A 21,568-nucleotide genomic window follows, 5' to 3' on the forward strand; every position below is an offset into this window, starting at 1 on the left:
CCCACTCTCTTCAGTAGTAGTCCCGGTGGACAGGCTGTGACATTGGGTGTGAGGTCAGAGAGATGGGCAGCAGTGGTCTGCCTCTCAGCACTGTGAAATGGCTTTAGCTACAGTACAGCTCAGGGGACAGACACTGGCAGACAGAGAGAGACACAGATCATTTTAATTTAACACACAAAGTCTTTCAGTCCAGGATTTTGGGTTAGCACACCAACAATGGAACAAACGTTAATGCACTAAGCACAGCTACCAGAGAAAAGTGCATGGTTCTGGTGTCGAAAGCATCAATGAATGGACATTTCAAACGGTTTATCAAATATGGCCACCACAAAATGCTGTTTGTTTGTCCTAACCTGAATTACTGAGGTACTAAGCTGGTCCAGTAGAACATGGTCATTCCACATTAGAAGGGGAGTTCAAACAGGGTGCACCAAAGAAATTAGTCCTCCACTTCTATTTCCCATTTACCCAGAAATACTGTGTTTCTGAGGAGAACTGGAAGAGGCTGAAAACATACTTGTATATACTGTATAGTTTATCTGGACACTATTTCAGCTACACCCATTGCTGACAGGTGTATAAAATCGCGCATCCAATCTCCATAGACAAACATTGGCAGTAGAATGGCCTTACCGAAGAGCTCACTTTCAACATGGCACCGTCATAGAATGCCACCAAGTCAGTTCATGAAATTTCTGCCCTGCTAGAGCTGCCCCAGTCAACTGTAAGTGCTGTTATTGTGAATTGGAAACGTCTAGGAGCAAAGACGGCTCAGCCGCAAAGTGGTAGGCCACACAAGCTCACAAAACGGGACCGGCAAATGTTGTAGGGCATAAAAAAAAAATTGTCCTCGGTTGCAACACTCACTACAGAGCTGTACTGTACATCAGTACAATAACTGTTAGTCAGGAGCGTCCTGAAATTGATTTCCATGGCCAAGCAGCCACACACAAGCCTAAGATTGTGCCAAGCAATGCCAAGCATCAGAAAGCTCACCACCATTGGACTCTGGAAACTCATTCATTGGAGTTTACTTATTTTAATAGGCAAGATCAGTTAAGAACAACTTCTTATTTTCAATGACAGCCTAGGAACAGTAGGTTAACTGCCTGTTCAGGGGCAGAATGACAGATTTGTACCATGTCAGCTCAGGGATTTGAACTTGCAACCTTTTGGTTACTAGTCCAACACTCTTACCACTAGACTACCCTGCCGCCCCAGGAGGGATGAATCACGCTTCGTATCCTGCAGTCCGACAGACAAATATGGGTTTGGCAGATGCCAGGAGAAGGGTACCTGCCCCAATGCATAGGACCAACCGTAAAATTAGGTGGAGGAATAATGGTCTGGGACTGTTTTTCATAGTTTGGGTTATGCCCCATAGTTCCAGTGAAGGGAAATCTTAACGCTACAGCCAATTATGTGTTTCAAACTTTGTGACAACAGTTTGGGAAGGCCCTTTCCTGTTTCAGCATGTCAATGCCCCCATGCACAAAGCCAGGTCCATACAGATATAGTTTGTAGAGATTGGTGTGGAAGAACTTGACTGGCCTGCACAAAGCCCTGACCTCAACCCCATCGAACACCTTTGGGATGAATTGGAATGTCGACTGCTAGCCAGGCATAATTACCCAACATCAGTGCCCGACCTCACTAATACTCCTGTGGCTGAATGGAAGCAAGTCCAAGCAGCAATGTTCCAATATCTAGTGGAAAACCTTCCCATAAGAGTGGAGTTAGAGCAACAAAAGGGGGACCAACTACATATTAATGCCCATAGTTTTGGAATGAGATGTTTGACGAGCATACTTTTGGTCATTTGGTGTAGCATTGCGTTGGGACCAATGAGCTACATTTATCTGTAGTTTATAAGAAGAAGAGGGTCAATTTTGACTAAAATGCCAATGATCACTGAAAGCATCATCATCCCCAGTCCTCCCATCTCATATGGCATTATTACAACTATGCATTACAATTAGAGGCAAAATGGGGACTCTTTAAAAGGTTAATCAGAAATGTGGTATTTTAAGTAACACAGTTATAAAAATGTCAAATTTGTCCATGTTTATACATAAATGCTGAATCATGTCTAAAAGGATGTCATGGTTCGGATCACTTTGGATTAGAGCTGAAGTCCATTCTACCAAATGTTATCCCACACTGCCCTCATGTGGTGAGAGAGGGGATCTGTTAGTGGTACGAGGTGTCACTGTCAGGACCTGAAGGCTCATCTTCCACATGACCTGGCTGTGACAGGTGGACAATGTTTTGAGATCTGTCCCCTTCTGTTGCCATGGTGTCAGGTAACTGTCTCTAGGTGTGGTATCAGCTCACCTCCTCACCTGTCCTCACCTGTCCTCCTCACCTGTCCTTATATCGGCTGCAGCATTCTAGGTCTACATAGACAAAAACAGTATATATTTAGCTTTGAGAGGTTCCTATTGTGCAACTCTATAGCTGTGTTTCCCAAATGGTGGAACTCAGCTAGGTCTTGTCTTGAAGGTTTTATTTACCTTCGCCTTACCGTTCAGCTTCATAGGTACAAAACACTTAGCAATTTCTCAAGCAATAATTTTTCTAGTACTGTCTGGGAGTTGTCTGAGTGTGGAAGGGAAAACCAGCTGTGATTGGCAGAGAAGTTTGGAACTTTCCTTCTTAATGGTCTATTAACTCATTTACCATACTGGCGATGTCACTAGGTAGGCCAAAGAAGGCAACAGCTCTTACAGCTCTAAAAGGGCATGATCATTATCAAATTTCACAGTATTACTCCAACCTCAGTGTGGAAATCTATAATGAACCAAAATACACTGCTCAAAAAAATAAAGGGAACACTTAAACAACACATCCTAGATCTGAATGAAAGAAATAAGTTTATTAAATACTTTTTTCTTTAAATAGTTGAATGTGCTGACAACAAAATCACACAAAAAGAATCAATTTAAATCCAATTTATCAACCCATGGAGGTCTGGATTTGGAGTCACACTCAAAATTAAAGCTGAAAACCACACTACAGGCTGATCCAACTTTGATGTAATGTCCTTAAAACAAGTCAAAATGAGGCTCAGTAGTGTGTGTGGCCTCCACGTGCCTGTATGACCTCCCTACAACGCCTGGGCATGCTCCTGATGAGGTGGCGGATGGTTTCCTGAGAGATCTCCTCCCAGACCTGGACTAAAGCATCCGCCAACTCCTGGACAGTCTGTGGTGCACAGTGGTGTTGGTGGATGGAGCGAGACATGATGTCCCAGATGTGCTCAATTGGATTCAGGTCTGGGGAACGGGCGGGCCAGTCCATAGCATCAATGCCTTCCTCTTGCAGGTACTGCTGACACACTCCAGCCACATGAGGTCTAGCATTGTCTTGCATTAGGAGGAACCCAGGGCCAACCGCACCAGCATATGGTCTCACAAGGGGTCTGAGGATCTCATCTCGGTACCTAATGGCAGTCAGGCTACCTCTGGCGAGCACATGGAGGGCTGTGCGGCCCCCCAAAGAAATGCCACCCCACACCATGACTGACCCACCGCCAAACCGGTCATGCTGGAGGATGTTGCAGGCAGCAGAACGTTCTCCACGGCATCTCCAGACTCTGTCACGTCTGTCACGTGGTCAGTGTGAACCTGCTTTCATCTGTGAAGAGCACAGGGCGCCAGTGGCGAATTTGCCAATCTTGGTGTTCTCTGGCAAATGCCAAATGTCCTGCACGGTGTTGGGCTGTAAGCACAACCCCCACCTGTGGATGTCGGGCCCTCATACCACCCTCATGGAGTCTGTTTCTGACCATTGAGCAGAAACATGCACATTTGTGGCCTGCTGGAGGTCATTTTGCACGGCTCTGGCAGTGCTCCTCCTGCTCCTCCTTGCACAAAGGCGGAGGTAGCGGTCCTGCTGCTGGGTTGTTGCCCTCCTACGGCCTCCTCCACGTCTCCTGATGTACTGGCCTGTCTCCTGGTAGCGCCTCCATGCTCTGGACACTACGCTGACAGACACAGCAAACCTTCTTGCCACAGCTCGCATTGATGTGCCATCCTGGATGAGCTGCGCTACCTGAGCCACTTGTGTGGGTTGTAGACTCCGTCTCATGCTACCACTAAAGTGAAAGCACCGCCAGCATTCAAAAGTGACCAAAACATCAGCCAGGAAGCATAGGAACTGAGAAGTGGTCTGTGATCTCCACCTGCACAACCACTCCTTTATTGGGGGTGTCTTGCTTATTGCCTATAATTTCCACCTGTTGTCTATTCCATTTGCACAACAGCATGTGAAATTTATTGTCAATCAGTGTTGCTTCCTAAGTGGACAGTTTGATTTCACAGAAGTGTGATTGACTTGGAGTTACATTGTGTTGTTTAAGTGTTCCCTTTATTTTTTTGAGCAGTATATAAACGCAACATGCGAAAATGTCAAAGATTTTGCTGAGGTACAGTTCATGTAAGGAAATCAGTCAGTTGAAAAAAAATCATTAGGCTCTATTCTATGGATTTCACATGACTGGGAATCCAGATATGCATCACGTCTGATGAATGGCACGACAATGGACCTCAGGATTACGTGATGGTATCTCTGTGCATTCAAATTGCCATCAATAAAATGCAATTCTGTTCGTAGCTTATGCCTGCCCATACCATAACCCTGGGGCGGCAGGTAGCCTAGTGGTTAGAGCTTTGGGCCAGTAACTGAAAGGTTGTTGGATTGAATCACTGAGCTGACAAGGTAAAAATCTGTCGTTCTGCCCCTGATCAAGGCAGTTAACCAACTGTTCCCCGGTAGGCCGTCATTGTAAATAAGAATTTGTTCTTAACTGACTTGCCTGGTTAAATAAAGGTTACATAAATAATAGCCCCACCATGGGGCACTCTATTCACAACGCTGACATAAGCAAACCGCTCACCCACACGATTGTAAGGCCAGTTGGACATATTACCAATTCCTCCGAAATGATGTCGAAGGCAGCTTATGGTAGAGGTAATTAACATTCAATACTATGATAATTCTATAACATTTATATTTTACCGCCTTTTTCGATCTTGTCTCATCGCTGCAACTCCACAACGGGCTCGGGAGGCGAAGGTCGAGTCAATGCGTCCTCCGAAAAATGACACGCCAAACCGTGCTTCTTAACACCCGCCCTCTTAACCCAAAAGCCAGCCGCACCAATATGTTGGAGGAAACACCGTTCACCTGACAACCGAGGTCAGCCTGCAGGCGCCCGGCCCGCCACAAGGAGTCGCTAGAGCGCGTTGAGCCAAGTAAAGCCCCCCCGGCCAAATCCTCCCCTAACATGGACGACGCTGGGCCAATTGTGCGCCACCTAATGGGACTCCCGATCACGGCTGGTTGTGATACTGCTTGGGTCTGTAGTGACGCCTCTAGCACTACGATGCAGTGCATTAGACCGCTGTGCCCCTCGGGAGACAATTCTATTCAATTCTATTTCAGCAGTCAGCATGCCAATAATTATTGCATTCTCCTTGAAAATGTCAGACATCTGTGGACTTTTACCTTCCCCAGCACAAGGTTCACCTGTGTAATGATCATGATGTTTAATCATCTTCTTGATATGCCACAGCTGTCAAGGGGATGGATTATCTTGGCAAAGGGGAAATGCTCACTAACAGGGATGTAAACAAATTTGTGTACAAAATGTAAGACAAATAAGCTTTTTGTGCATATGGAACATTTCTGGGATCTTTTATTTCAGCTCAAAAACATGGGACCAACACTTTACATGTTGTATTTATATTTGTAATCAGTGTATATATATAAACCATGAAAATCATGTTTTTGACTGCACTGGGCCTTAAAATGTTTGAGGCTCTGTTGCTATGCTCTGTGTGTGTGTTTACCAGGTATAGTGATGTGCTGTTGTGCCGTCTGTGAGACATGTGTAACAGTTTATCGGTGTTGCTATGCGCTGTGTGTGTAATTCTGTGTTGCTGGGCTGTAGAGAGCTAGACAGCTAGACTCAGGACCTGGCTCTGCTCAGTGTGGTCTGGCTGTCCTCACAGGTAACACACACACTTATAAACAACATGACAATCCACTTCTAATTACATCACCAACTTATGTTGTAACTGTCTCTTGGTATTCTCTGTTCAGTGGAATGATCTCTTCAACTACCCCCCTCTCCCTCCAGCGGTAACGCAGTCTCTGGCTCGAAAGAACGTGTGGGCCGTTGGATAAGATGAGCTTGAGTGTGGATGTGACTAAGAAGTTTAAGAAGGAGTTCAACCAGCCTGCCAGAGAGGGAGCATAAATACAGACCATACATGGAAGGTACAGTATACACTCCATTCTCTCCACTTCTCATGAACACATACTTCCTAGTTCATTTATCTTCATTAACTTCACCCTCCTTTCCCTCCCCTCTTTCTCCCCCAGGTGAGAGATTGCACACTCAGGGTGGGGTGATCACTGAGGCCTGTCTGAAGGAGTTAACCCCCTCCATGCCAGTAATCTCAGTACAAGCTGTACCAAACAACAGACAATGCATAATATCAATGAGTTTCCTCTGTACAAGACCAAGCTGAGAGGAACCACTTATGGCTGGACCTTCAGCCTCAAGACCAGAGAGAGACCAGCTAAATTGGTACTGGCCGGGGTGGCGCTGCTGGTCAGTGTGAAGAGGTAGGGGATAGGGGTTAGGGGGTGAGGAGGGAGGGAGATCAGCAGAGAGACGAGCCAAGTTGGTACTAGCTGGGGTAGCAATGCTGCTCACTGTGTGAGTCAGCTGTCAGGGTAGGCAGGAGAAATGAGGTGAAGAAGGATGAAGGGCCTGCTCCTCTGTTGGTTTAAGGGATTTTTTGGGGGGGTAGGAACGGAATGAGGTAGTTATTTCATTAGTTGTTCATAGGCTGTGTCTTTTCCTCATTATGTTGCTCAGTGTGAGAGAAGTTACTTTAGGTAAAAAGTGTTACTACATAATCTCTCAAACCAGGTTTTATGCTGCTTTTGAAATACAGTATAAAGACATTTGTATGGTATTGTTTTAGCACCTGAACGCTATATGAAACAAAAATGTTTGTCATATGACTTAAATGAAAATATCAGTATTTTTCTGAATTTATTGAAAAACAATACAATATATAAAGAGAAGGGAGCTGCAAAATAGTTTTACACATTTGATCACGGTAAGAATCCATTTGATCACAGTAAGGATCCATTTGATCACAGTAAGAATTCATTTGATCACAGTAAGAATTGAATTGAATTCAAAGTTTAGTTTTGAACGAATGAACTGGATCAATGGTCTAAAAGCATAGAACATTGGATGGTACCCTGACTTGTCCTAGCCTCCACAAACTGCTCTCTGGTCTATGTAACACTTGTTAATATGGCACATCAGTTGCATACCACTTTAAAGGCTTCAATACACCAGAATAACATGACAGTTAGCAGGAGGAAATCCACACTGCTGACAATTCTTCACTATTATCCCCTAAAGTCCTCACAACAGGGGGTGGATAACTTTGGCTTCAATTAAAAAATAAAATAATGACGTAACAAAAACAAAATTGTGTGTGTGGTGTGTGTGTGTACCTTCCCAGTATCCCTGTGTGTTTGTGTGTTCTCCTAGTCACTGTCGTGGTCAGACCAGCTCAGCTCCGTCACGTTCATGTCTAACGCTTCAGCGGTGGCGGCCATATTGATTTTGGTTCCCTGTCGCATGCTGCAAGTCTTAGAAGAGTTCTGATTGGACGTTGTCCACATGCTCATCTGTACTCCCGACCTCACCCCCTGACCTCTGACCCCTAACTCACTCCTGACCTTATGACTTATGACCCCAGCCGTATCCCCCCTGACCACTACCACCCCCAGGTCACCTATCTCCCCCATGTTCATGTCCATGTCACCTAACCCCTCTACCCCCTCAATATCAGCTAAAGATAGCATGTCCCTAAACAAACTGCCCCCACTCAGCTCCCTAAACATGGACTGTAGCCTCCCTCCCTCCATACTCCCTCCCTTCACAATCCTTTCCTCCTTCATTCGCTCCCTCCATCCCTCTTGTCTCCCACTCTCCCCCCAACCCCTCTCCTCCCTCTCAGTCTCCCCCTCTACCTCTCCAATCCCACCCTGGAACCCCTTTAGCATGATCTGTAAACGCCCCCCCTCCCCTAGCGCCAGACACCCCCCAACTATCCCTCCCTCAGTCCCCCTCTCCTTCTCTCTCTCTCCCCAGGTTACCTCCAACCCTCCATCCCCAGCTGCCTCCCCAAGACTGCTTGATAAGCCTCTAAGCATGGACTGGAACCCCCCTATCCCCATGTCCATCCCTCCCTCCATTCCCCTGTCCATCCCTCCCTCCATCCCCCTGTCCTTCTCTCCATTGCTGAGGGTTCGGATGAGGCAGGATGTCTTGGCGTTGTTGGACTCCTGAGACTGAGAGTGGAAGAACGACTCCGAACTGATGCCTGATGCTATAGGGGAGAAGAACTGAAAGAGAGAAAGAAAAATGGGGACGGGGGGACGGAGACGGGGGGTTGAGGGGCTTGATACTCTACAACATGACTCTTTCTAATATTTCATCTCAAATAAGGTTGTAAAACAAATAGAACACGTACATGAATGAAGCATTGTGGTCTTTGAAACCCAGCCAAACACGTAGGCTACTCACAGGTGTCACATTGGACCTCTCCATCAGTCTCTCCTCCCACAGTTTCAGTCTTTGCTCTCTCTCCTCCAGCTCCTTCTCTTTAGTGCCCAGGTCTCTCTCCAGCCTCCGCAACCTCTCCAACGTAGCATCTATCTCACACCTACAGAGAGGAGAGCTACTGTTATATTATGCCCATTGTCCATTCCCTTACATTGTCTAGAGCTCTCAATTCAAGTCAATTCAAAGGGCTTTATTGGCATGGGAAACATACAGTTGAAGTCGGAAGTTTACATACACTTAGGTTGGAATCATTAAAACTCGTTTTTCAACCACTCCACAAATTTCTTGTTAAACTATAGTTTTGGCAAGTCGGTTAGGACATCTACTTTGTGCATGAAACAACTCATTTTTCCAACAATTGTTTACAGAGAGACTATTTCACATAAAATTCACTGTATCACAATTCCAGTGGGTCAGACATACACTAAGTTGACTGTGCCTTTAAACAGCTTGGAACATTCCAGAAAATGATGTCATGGCTTTAGAAGCTTCTGATAGGCTAATTGACATCATTTGAGTCAATTGGAGGTGTACCTGTGGATGTATTTCAAGGCCCTACCTTCAAACTCAGTGCCTCTTTGCTTGACAAGACGTCAGAAACAAAATTGTAGACCTCCACAAGTCTGGTTCATCCTTGGGAGCAATTTCCAAACGCCTGAAGGTACCACGTTCATCTGTACACACAATAGTACACAAGTATAAACACCATGGGACCACGCAGCCGTTATACCGCTCAGGAAGGAGACGCGTTCTGTCTCCTAGAGATGAACGTACTTTGGTGCGAAAGTGAAATATAATCCCAGAACAACAGCAAATGACCTTGTGAAGATGCTGGAGGAAACAGGTACAAAGGTGTCTATATCCACAGTAAAACAAGTCCTATATCGACATATAACAAGTCTTATATAGATCGCTCAGCAAGGAAGATGCCACTGCTCAAAAACCACCATAAAAAAAGCCAGACTACGGTTTGCAACTGCACATGGGGACAAAGATCGTACTTTTTGAAGAAATGTCCTCTGGTCTGATGAAACAAAAATAGAACTGTTCGGCCATAATGACCATCGTTATGTTTGGAGGAAAAAGGAGGAGGCTTGCAAGCCGAAAAACACCATCCCAACCGTGACGCACGGTGGTGGCAGCATCATGTTGTGGGGGTGCTTTGCTGCAGGAGGGACTGGTGCACTTCACAAAATAGATGGCATCTTGAGGGAGAACAATTATGTGGATATATTGAAGACATCAGTCAGGAAGTTAAAGCTTGGTCGCAAATGGGTCTTCCAAATGAACAATGACCCCAAGCAAGGCAAAATAGCTTATGGACAACAAAGTCAAGGTATTGGAGTGGCCATCACAAGGCCCTGACCTCAATCCTATAGAAAATTTGTGGGCAGAACTGAAAAAGCACGTGCGAGCAAGGAGGCCTACAAACCTGACTCAGTTACACCAGCTCTGTCAGGAGGAATGGCCAAAATTCACCCAACTTATTGTGGGAAGCTTGTGGAAGGCTACCCGAAACGTTTGACCCAAGTTAAACAATTTAAAGGCAATGCTACCAAATATTAAATGAGTGTATGTAAACTTCTGACCCACCGGGAATGTGATGGAAGAAATAAAAGCTGAAATAAATCATTCTCTCTACTATTATTCTGACATTCACATTCTTAAAATAAAGTGGTGATTTTTACTAGGATTAAATGTCATGAATTGTGATAAACTGAGTTTAAATGTATTTGGCTAAGGTGTATGTAAACTTCCGACTTCAACCGTATATATACAGTGTTGTAACGATGTGCAAATGGTAAGGGTACAAAAGGAAAAATAAATAAACATAAATATGGATTGTATTTACAATGGTGTTTTTTCTTAACTGCTTGCCCTTTTCTTGTGGCAACAGGTCACAAATCTTGCTGATATGATGGCACACTGTGGTATTTCACCCAGCGGATATGGGAGTTTATCAAAATTGGGATTGTTTTTGAATTCTTTGAGGGTCTGTGTAATCTGAGGGAAATATGTACCTTTAATATGGTCATACATTGGGCAGAAGGTTAGGAAGTGCAGCTCAGTTTCCACCTCATTTTGTGGGCAGTATGCACATAGCTTGTCTTCTCTTGAGAGCCAGGTCTGCCTACGGCTGCCTTTCTCAATAGCAAGGCTACGCTCACTGAGTCTGTACATAGTCAAAGCTTTCCTTAAGTTTGGGTCAGTCACAGTGGTCAGGTATTCTGCCACTGTGTACTCTCTGTTTAGGGCCAAATAGCATTCTAGTTTGCTCTGTTTTTTTGTGAATTCTTTCCAATGTGTCAAGTAATTATGTTTTTGTTTTCTCATGATTTGGTTGGGTCTAATTGTGTTTCTGTCCTGGAGCTCTGTGGGGTCTGTTTGTGAACAGAGCTCCAGGAACAGATTGCTTAGGGGACCCTTCTCCAGGTACATCTCTCGGTAGGTGATGGCTTTGTTATGGAAGGTTTGGGAATCGCTTCCTTTTAGGTGGTTGTAGAATTCAACAGCTCTTAGTGGGTATCGGCCTAATTCTGCTCTGAATGCATTATTTGGTGTTCTACGTTGTACACAGACCATATTTTTGAAGAATTCTGCATGCAGAGTCTCAATTTGGTGTTTGTCACATTTTGTAAATTCATGGTTGGTGAGCGGACCACAAACCTCACAACCATAAAGGGAAATGGGTTCTATATCTGATTCAAGTACCTAATCGGTATGTGGAATTTGATGCTCCTTTTGATGGCATAGAATGCCCTTCTTGTCGTGTCTCTCAGATCGTTCACAGCTTTGTGGAAGTTACCTGTGGCGCTGATGTTTAAGCCAAGGTATGTATAATTGTTTGTGTGCTCTAGGGCAACGATATCTAGATGGAATTTGTATTTGTGGTCCTGGCGACTGGACCTTTTTTGGAACACCATTATTTTGGTCTTACTGAGATTTACTGTCAGGGCCCGGGTCTTGCAGAATCTGTGCAGAAGATCTAGGTGCTGCTGTAGGCCCTCCTTGGTAGGTGACAGAAGCACGAGATCATCAGCAAACAGTAGACATTTGACTTCAGATTCTAGTAGGGTGAGGCCGGGTTCTGCAGGCTGTTCTAGTGCCCTCGCCAATTTGTTGATATAGATGTTGAAGAGGGTGGGACTTTATCCCTTTTTCACCCCAAGGCCTTGTGGAAAGAACTGTGTGTGTTTTTTGCCAATTTTAACCGCAGACTTGTTGTTTGTGTACATTAATTTTATAATGTTGTATGTTTTTCCACCAACACCATTTTACATCAATTTGTATAGCAGACCCTCATGCCAAATTGAGTCAAAGGATTTTTTTAAATCAACAAAACATGAGAAGACTTTGCATTTGTTTTGGTTTGTTTGTCAATTAGGGTGTGCAGGGTGAGTATGTGGTCTGTTGTACGATAATTTGGTAAAAAGAGAATTTGACATTTGCGCAGTACATTGTTTTCACTGAGGAAATGTACAAGTCTGCTGTTAATGATAACACAGAGGATTTTCCCAAGGTTGATGTTGACGCATATCCCACGGTAGTTATTGGGGTCAAATGTGTCTCCACTTTTGTGGATTGGGGTGATCAGTTCTTGGTTCCAAGTATTGGGGAAGATGCCAGAGCTGAGGATGATGTTAAAGACTTTAAGTATAGCCAATTGGAATTTGTTGTCTGTATATTTTATCATTTCATTTAGGATACCATCAACATCACAGGCCTTTTTGGGTTGGAGGGTTTTTATTTTGTCCTGTAGTTCATTCAAGGTAATTAGAGAATCCAGTGTGTTCTGTTAGTCTTTACTAGTTGATTCTAAGATTTGTATTTGATCATGTATATGTTTTTGCTGTTTGTCTTTGGTATAGAGACAAAAAGATTGGAGAATTGGCTTACCCATACATCTCCATTTTGTATAGATAACTCTACGTGTTGTTGTTTGTTTAGTGTGTTCCAATTTTCCCAGAAGTGGTTAGATTCTATGGATTCTTCAATTACATTGAGCTGATTTCTGATGTGCTGTTCCTTCTTTTTCCCGTATTGTATTTCTGTATTGTTTTAGTGAATCACCATATTGAAGGCACAGACTCAGGTTTTCTGGGTCTCTATGTTTTTGGTTGGATAGGTTTCTCAATTTCCTTCTCAGGTTTTTGCATTCTTCATCAAACCATTTGTCATTGTTGTTACTTTTCTTCGGGTTTTCTGTTTGAAATTTTTTGAATTGATAGGGAAGCTGAGAGGTCAGATATATACTGTTCAGATTTTCTACTTCCACGTTTACACCTTCACTATTACAGTGGAATGTTTTGTCCAGGAAGTTGTCTAAAAGTGATTGAATTTGTTGTTGCCTAATTGTTTTTTGGTAGGTTTCCACACGGCATTCTTTCCATCTATAGCATTTGTTTATATTACTCGGTTCCTTTGGCTTTGATGCCTCATGGTTGAGTATTGCTCTGTTCAAGTAGGCTGTGATTTTGCTGGGATCTGATAGGGGTGTCAGTGGGCTGACTGTGAGCGCTCAGGGACTCTGGGTTGAGGTCAGTGATAAAGTAGTCTACAGTACTACTGCCAAGAGATGAGCTATAGGTGTACCTACCTTAGGAGTCCCCTTTAAGCCTACCTTTGACTATGTACATACCCAGCGTGCGACAGAGCTGCAGGAGTTGTGACCCGTTTTTGTTGGTTATGTTGTGCCTAGAGGGGCATGTGGGAGAGGGAATGCTGTCACCTCCAGGCAGGTGTTTGTCCAGGCAGGTGTGCGAGGGTGTCAGGTTCTTGTCCGGTTCTGGCATTAGGTCGCTATCTATCTAGTGCTGGCAGTTTATTCCACTATGGGGCACTGTTTAGTCTGTGATATGAAATGATATAATGGAACACACACACAACACCTAAATATACAGACATCTGACGCATGGACATATCTCCCTCGCCCTCTCCCTAAACTCTTCCAACTCCCTCTCTTCAAACCTCTCCCTAAACTCTTCCAACTCCCTCTCTTCAAACCTCTCCCTCTCTTCAAACTTCTCCCTCTCTTCAAACTTCTCCCTCTCTTCAAACTTCTCCCTCTCTTCAAACTTCTCCCTCTCTTCAAACTTCTCCCTCTCTTCAACCTTCTCCCTCTCTTCAACCTTCTCCCTCTCTTCAACCTTCTCCCTCTCTTCAACCTTCTCCCTCTCTTCAACCTTCTCCCTCTCTTCAACCTTCTCCCTCTCTTCAACCTTCTCCCTCTCTTCAACCTTCTCCCTCTCTTCAACCTTCTCCCTCTCTTCAACCTTCTCCCCCTCTTCAACCTTCTCCCTCTCTTCAACCTTCTCCCTCTCTTCAACCTTCTCCCTCTCTTCAACCTTCTCCCTCTCTTCAACCTTCTCCCTCTCTTCAACCTTCTCCCTCTCTTCAACCTTCTCCCTCTCTTCAACCTTCTCCCTCTCTTCAACCTTCTCCCTCTCTTCAACCTTCTCCCTCTCTTCAACCTTCTCCCTCTCTTCAACCTTCTCCCTCTCTTCAAACTTCTCCCTCTCTTCAACCTTCTCCCTCTCTTCAACCTTCTCCCTCTCTTCAACCTTCTCCCTCTCTTCAACCTTCTCCCTCTCTTCAACCTTCTCCCTCTCTTCAACCTTCTCCCTCTCTTCAACCTTCTCCCTCTCTTCAACCTTCTCCCTCTCTTCAACCTTCTCCCTCTCTTCAAACTTCTCCCTCTCTCCGAACCCCAATCACACTGCTCATTTCCTATTCCTACTTCTCTCCGCCTCTTAAAGCCCTCCTCACAACGTTCCCCCTCTGTAAACCTTCCTCCAATGACAACCCCTACTATCTCTCCCTCCCACTGTCTCCAACTCTTCTCCCTCTCTTCCTCTCTCCCTCCATCCCCCTGTCTCTCCCCAACTCTCTCTCCCTCCCTCCCCATCTCTCCCCCCCTCCCCCTCCCTCCCCTCTCCCTCCCCCCACTTTCCTCCTACCACTCTCTCTCTCCCTCCCTCTCTCTCACAATCTCTCTCCTTCCCCCTCTCTCTCTTCCCCACTCTCTCCCTCCCTTCCCATTTGTCTCCCTCCCTCTCCCCCCACTCTCTCCCTCTCTCCAACCCCTCTCTCACCCCCTCTCTCTCTCTAACCCCACTCTCTCTCATCTCTCCCACCATCTCTCCCTCCCACTCTCTCCCTCCTCCTCTTTCCCCCTCTCTCTCCCCACTCTCCCTCTCACCTCCACTCTCTTCCCCACTCTCTCCCTCCCTTCCCATTTGTCTCCTCCACTCTCTCCCTCCCCCCTACTCCTCCACTCTCTCCCTCCCCCCTACCCCCACTCCCTACCTCCCCCTCCCACTCTCTCTTCCCCCTCTCTCTTCCCCACTCCCTCCCTTCCCACTGTTCAGTCGTATGGTCAGGTGCCACAAAAAAGGACTTAGGAAAATTGCAATGGCTCAGAACAGGGCAGCACGGCTGGCCCTTGGATGTACACAGAGAGCTAATATGAATTATTTGCATGTCAATCTCTCCTGGCTCAAAGTGGAGGAGAGATTGACTTCATCACTACTAATATTTATGAGAGGCATTGACATGTTGAATGCACCGAGCTGTCTGTCTATACTATTGGCACACAGCTCAGACACCCATGCATACCCCACAAGACATGCCATAAACGTGTGCAGTTCTGTCCTTGAGCTGTTCTTGTCTAATTCTGTATTATGTTTCATGTTTTGTGTGGACCCCAGGAAGAGTAGCTGCTGCTTTTTCAACAGCTAATGGGGATCCTAATAAAATACCAAAATACCAAATGCCACAAGAGGTCTCTTCGCAGTCCCCAAGTCCAGAACAGACTATGGGAGGCGCACAGTACTACATAGAGCCATGACTACATAGAACTCTATTCCACATCAGGTAACTGATGTAAGCAGTAAAATTAGATTTAAAAAAAAAACGGATAAAAAAACACCGGGGACTTAGAAGCAACACAAACATAGGCACAGACACATGCATACACACACGATAACATACACACACGATAACATACGCACTATATTTTATTTTATTTCTTTTATTTTATTTTATTTTACCGTTATTTTACCAGGTAAGTTGACTGAGAACACATTCTCATTTACAGCAACGACCTGGGGAATAGTTTCAGGGGAGAGGAGGGGGATGAATGAGCCAATTGTAAGCTGGGGATGATTAGACAGCCGTGATGGTATGAGTGCCAGATTGGGAATTTAGCCAGGACACCGGGGTTAACACCCCTATACACACCTATACTATACACACGCATACACATGGAGTTAGTACTACAGATATGTGATAGTGATGGAGTAGGGGCCTAAGGGCACAAAGTGTGTTGTGAAATCTGTGAATGTATTGTAATGTTATACATTTTTTATAAAATACCTACCTTCCCCCGCTCTCTACCTCCCCCTCTCTCTCCCTCGCTCTCACCCTCCTCTCTCTCTCCCTCGCTCTCCCCCACCCTTGCTCTCCCCCACCCTCTACCTCCCCCTCTCTCTCCCACACTCTCTCTCTCCCTCGCTCTCACCCTCCTCTCTCTCTCCCTCGCTCTCCCCCACCCTTGCTCTCCCCCACCCTCTACCTCCCCCTCTCTCTCCCACACTCTCTCTCTCCCCCTCTCTCCTCCCAACTCTCTTCCCAACTCACTCCCTCCCCCTTTCCCTCCCACACTATCTCCCTCCTCCCCCCAACTCTCTCCCTCTCTCTCCCCCTTAATCTCTCCCTCCACTTCTCTCACCCCAACTCTCTCCCCCCACTCTCTCCCTCCTCCACCCTCTCCCTCCCCCTCTCTCACCCAGATCTTTCCACTCATTCTCTATTCTTCTCTCATAATTGATGATCTTGCCACACTCATGTCAAACACGAACAGAATCTGTCACCCTCTTCCTCCTCCTCCTTTCTCTCCTCCCTCTTGTCTCTCTTCTCTATTCTCTCTTCATCAGTGTTTTATTTTTCACCCTCTACATTTGGTGTCCTCTCTAAATAGTGCCCCCTTCCATCTTTTCCCATACTTGACTTCTAGCTGCCCCCTATATGCTTCTTATGTGAACTCTTTCTTCTTCCTGTCGCTCTCTGTCTAACCCCCCCCCCCCCCCGACAGGCTAAGTAGAGGAATCTCCTACATGGATAGTTTCCAGAGAGTCTTATTATAGACTAAAGCCAACGAGCCAGCAGGGTCATGCATTCAGCTTCTCTCCTGAGACACACACACACACACACACACACACACACACACACACACACACACACACTGGGGCCTCTTGTTAGGTTGTGAGTGTATACAGTGAGCCCTGCTCTCTGTCCTGTGTCTGGCTTCAAAAAATGTTTATTTGTTTATTTTTTTCACCTTTATTTAACCAGGTAGGCCAGTTAAGAACAAATTCTCATTTACAACTGCGACCTGGCCAAGATAAAGCAAAGCAGTGTGACACAAACAACAGCACAGAGTTACACATGGAATAAACAAGCGTACAGTCAATGACACAATAGAAAAAAGGAAAGTCTATATACAGTGTGTGCAAATGGCGTGAGGAGGTAAGGCAATAAATAGGCCATAGTAGCAAAGTAATTACAATTTAGCAGATTAACACTGGAGTGATAGATGAGCAGATGATGATGTGCAAGTAGTGAAACTGGTGTGCAAAAGAGCAGAAAAGTAAATAAAAACAATATGGGGATGAGGTAGGTAGATTGGGTGGGCTATTTACAGATGGACTATGTACAGCTGCAGCGATCGGTTAGCTGCTCAGATAGCTGATGTTTAAAGTTAGTGAGGGAAATTTAAGTCTCCAGCTTCAGCGATTTTTGCAATTCGTTCCAGTCACTGGCAGCAGAGAACTGGAAGGAAAGGTGGCCAAAGGAGGTGTTGGCTTTGGGGATGACCAGTGAGATATACCTGCTGGAGCGCATGCTACGGACGCGTGTTGTTATCGTGACCAGTGAGCTGATATAAGGCGGAGCTTTATCTAGCATAGACTTATGGAGCCAGTGGGTCTGGCGACGAATATGTAGCGAGAGCCAGCCAACTAGAGCATACAGGTCGCAGTGGTGGGTGGTATAAGGGGCTTTGGTACTGTGATAGACTGCATCCAGTTTGCTGAGTAGAGTATTGGAAGAAATTTTGTAGATGACATTGCCGAAGTCGAGGATCAGTAGGATAGTCAGTTTTACTAGGGTAAGTTTGGCGGCGTGAGTGAAGGAGGCTTTTTGCAAAATAGAAAGCCGATTCTAGATTTGATTTTGGATTGGAGATGTTTGATATCTTTTTAGTGACAGGGGGCAGTATTCGGAAATTCGGATGAATGACGTGCCCAAAGTAAACTGCCTGTTACTCAGGCCCAGAAGCTAGGATATGCATATACTTGGTAGCATTAGATAGATAGCACTCTGAAGTTTCTAAAACTGTTAAAATAATGTCTGTGAGTATAACAGAACTGATATGGCAGGTGAAAACCTGAGGAAAATCATCCAGGAAGTGGGATATTTTTGATGTGAGTGGTTTTCCATTTAATGCCTATTGACCATGTAATTGGTTAGGGCCCAGATTGCAGTTCCTATGGCTTCCACTAGATGTCAACAGTCTTTAGACATGGTTTCAGGATTGTTTTCTGAAAAACGACGAAGAAAAATACCTTTTGGTTAGGGGACTGGGGAAGCATGCAGTACTGGTTTGCGCACTTGACTGTGTGCTCACCCTTCGTCCTTTTTCCTTTCTATTGAATACGCTATTGTCCGGTTGAAATATTAGCGATTATTTAGATAATTGACACCCTGAGGATTAGTGATAAACTTCGTTTGACATGTTTCGACAAACTTTACCGGTACTATTAGGATGTATTCGTCTGCATGTTTTGACCACCTTTGAGCCAGTGGATTACTGAACAAAATGCGCCAACAAAACAGAGTTTTTGGGATATAAAGAAGGACTTTATCGAACAAAACAACCATTTATTGTGTTCCGGGGACCCTTGTGATTGCAACCAGATGAAGATCTTCAAAGGTAAGTGATTTATTTTATTGCTATTTCTGACTTTCATGACTCCTCTGCTTGGTTGGAAAATGTTTGAATGCTTTTTGTGTGCGGGGCGCTTTCCTCAGATAATCACATATTATGCTTTCGCCATAAAGCCTTTTTGAAATCTGACTTCAAACTTAACTTCTTATGGGCAGGTGGGATGGTAGCGTCCCACCTGGCCAACATCTGGTGAAATTGCAGAGCGCGAAATTCAAAAATACCAAATTCAAATATTTAACATTCTTGAAAATATATGAGTTATACATCAAAATAAAGCTTAACTCCTTGTTAATCCAGCCTCTGTGTCAGATTTCAAAAAGGCTTTACAGCGAAAGCAAATCATGTGATTATCTGAGGACAGTGCCCTGCATACAAACACATGAAAATCATATTTCAACCAGGCAGGTGCGCCACAAAAGTCAGAAATAGCAATATAATTCATGCCTTACCTTTGAAGATCTTCTTCTGTTGGCACTCCAAAATGTCCCAGAAACATCACAAATGGTCCTTTTGTTTGATAATGTCCTTCTTTATGTCCCAAAAATGTCCATTTATTTGGCGCGTTTGATTCAGAAATACACCGATTTCAACTCACCCAACATGCCTAAAAAGTATCTAATAAGTTACCTGTAAACTTGGTCCAAACATTTCAAACAACCTTCCTAATCCAACCTCAGGTACCCTAAAACGTAAATAATCGATAAAATTTAAGACAGAATAAACTGTTTCCAATACCAGATAAAAACAGAGTGAGGCGCGCTCCAGTTCACGCATATCAAAACAGTAGAGTCCACCTGGAGTGACACTTACAATGAATAGCACTACTTCTTCATTTCTCAAAAGAAAAACATCAAACAATTTCTAAAGACTGTTGACATCTAGTGCGAGCCATAGGAACTGCAACCAGGTTCTTAATAATCAAATCCAATCAAATGCATTTATGTAGCCCTTCTTACATCAGCTGATATTTCAAAGTGCTATACAGAAACCCAGCCAAAAACCCCAAACAGCAAGCAATGCAGGTGTAGAAGCACGGTGGCTAGGAAAAACTCCCGAGAAAGGCCAAAACCTAGGAAGAAACCTAGAGAGGAACCAGGCTATGAGGGGTGGCCAGTCCTCTTCTGGCTGTGCCGGGTGGAGATTCAAACAACGTTCCTAATCCAACCTCAGGTACCCTAAAACGTAGTAATAATAAATAATAATTATTTATTTAAATAATACATAATAATAAGGGTATCCCATAGAAAACAAATGGAAAATCCTATGACCTCAATTTTTTTTCCCCCTGGATGGTTTGTCCTCGGGGTTTCGCATGCCATATCAGTTCTGTTATACTCACAAACATTATCTACCAATCTACCAATTATATGCATATCCTAGCTTCTGGGCCTGAGTAACAGGCAGTTTACTTTGGGCACGCTTTTCATCCGGAGGTGAAAATACTGCCCCCTACCCAAGAGAGGTTAACAAGAAATTAATCTTTTAACCGATGTATAACACTTGTATTTTCATGAATGTTTATTATTACTATTTCTGTCATTTGAATTTGGCGCTCTGTAATTTCACCGGATGTTGTCGAGGTGGGTCGCTAGCGGCACGCCTGCGCCAAACAAGATATGAGTCTGGAAGGAGAGTTTACAGTCTAGCCAGACACCTATGTATTTGTAGTTGTCCACGTATTTTAGGTCAGAACCGTCCAGAGTAGTGATGCTCGTCGGGCGGGCGGGTGCGGGCAGCAAACGGTTGAAAAGCATGCATTTGGTTTTACTAGCATTTAAGAGCATTTGGAGGCCACGGAAGGAGTGTTGTATGGCATTGAAGCTCGTTTGGAGGTTAGTTAACCTCTACGGGCCACGGGGGCAGTATTGAGAATTTTGAAAGAAATATGTGCCCATTTTTAACTGCCTCCTACACCAACTCAGAAGCTAGGATATGCATATTATTAACACATTCGGATAGAAAACACTCTGAATTTTCTAAAACAGTTTGAATGGTGTCTGTAAGTATAACAAAACTCATATTGCAGGCAAAAACCTGTGAAAAATAGATTAAAAAAAATGAGAATTTTGTGACTGTACTATTTAGTGTCATTGTTTTAAAGATACCACAGTGAGAAAGGATTCAGTTCGCAACTCCTACTGCTTCCACTAGATGTCAACGATCTTTAGAAAGTTGTTGGAAGCATCTGTCATGAATACAGACCGAATTAGAAAGCTTACAAGTTGACACGTCATCACTTCATTTTTTGCGCCTGCGCATGAATCTGAGAAGAGTGCCTTTGTCATTATCGTTTATTCTAGACACTTGATAGGTTGTGTGAAAATATTACTGATGTTTACTGATGTTTCACGTTAAAAATGGAACAAAAGATTAGTGCTAAACAACGTTTGACATGTTTAAACAAACGTAAATAGATTATTTACTAGGTTTTCTTTAGCTTTTCGACGTGACTTTACACTGCCCACCTCATTTTGTGGGAGCCTACTGAACGCTAACTATTTGGACATAAATTATGAACTTTGTCAAAAGAAACCACATTTGTTCTGGACCTGGGATCTCTGGCAGCGCCTTCTGATGGAGATAATCAAAGGTAAGGGGATATTTAGAATGTTATTATCGATATTAGATGATGCTAATGCTAACGGTATAGCTTAGCTTAGCTTAGCATATAGCTTATTGTTGTTAGCATAGTACCCAGTTTATGCAAAATGTGATTTCCCAGTAAAGTTATTTTGAGATCTGGCCATTCGGTAGCAATTACGAGATGATAATATATTATTCTTTGAATGACAATATTATAATTTACCAATGTTTTCGAATAGTAATTCCGTGATTTGTAATGCTGGATTCACTGGGTGCATTCGAGCCGAAAAAAATTCTGAATTTCACCGCGACTGTAA

General features: G+C 44.3%; 1 protein-coding gene across 1 annotated transcript in view; it reads right to left on the bottom strand.

Moving 5' to 3' along the window:
• Positions 1-7,039: 7,039 nt before the first annotated feature.
• LOC115157369 (mitogen-activated protein kinase kinase kinase 20-like) overlaps positions 7,040-21,568 on the bottom strand; it is a 35,431-nt gene continuing 20,902 nt past the window's right edge. Inside the window, exons 10-12 of the mRNA XM_029705559.1 lie at positions 8,624-8,762; positions 8,255-8,442; positions 7,040-7,765 (exon numbers count right to left, since the gene is read on the bottom strand). Of these exons, the coding sequence (XP_029561419.1) occupies positions 7,579-7,765; positions 8,255-8,442; positions 8,624-8,762 (514 nt within the window). The 3' untranslated portion in view covers positions 7,040-7,578. The remainder of the gene's footprint in view (positions 7,766-8,254; positions 8,443-8,623; positions 8,763-21,568) is intronic.

This window comes from Salmo trutta, chromosome 21 (genome assembly GCF_901001165.1).
Source record: "Salmo trutta chromosome 21, fSalTru1.1, whole genome shotgun sequence".
In the NCBI taxonomy this organism is placed as follows: Eukaryota; Metazoa; Chordata; class Actinopteri; order Salmoniformes; family Salmonidae; genus Salmo; species Salmo trutta.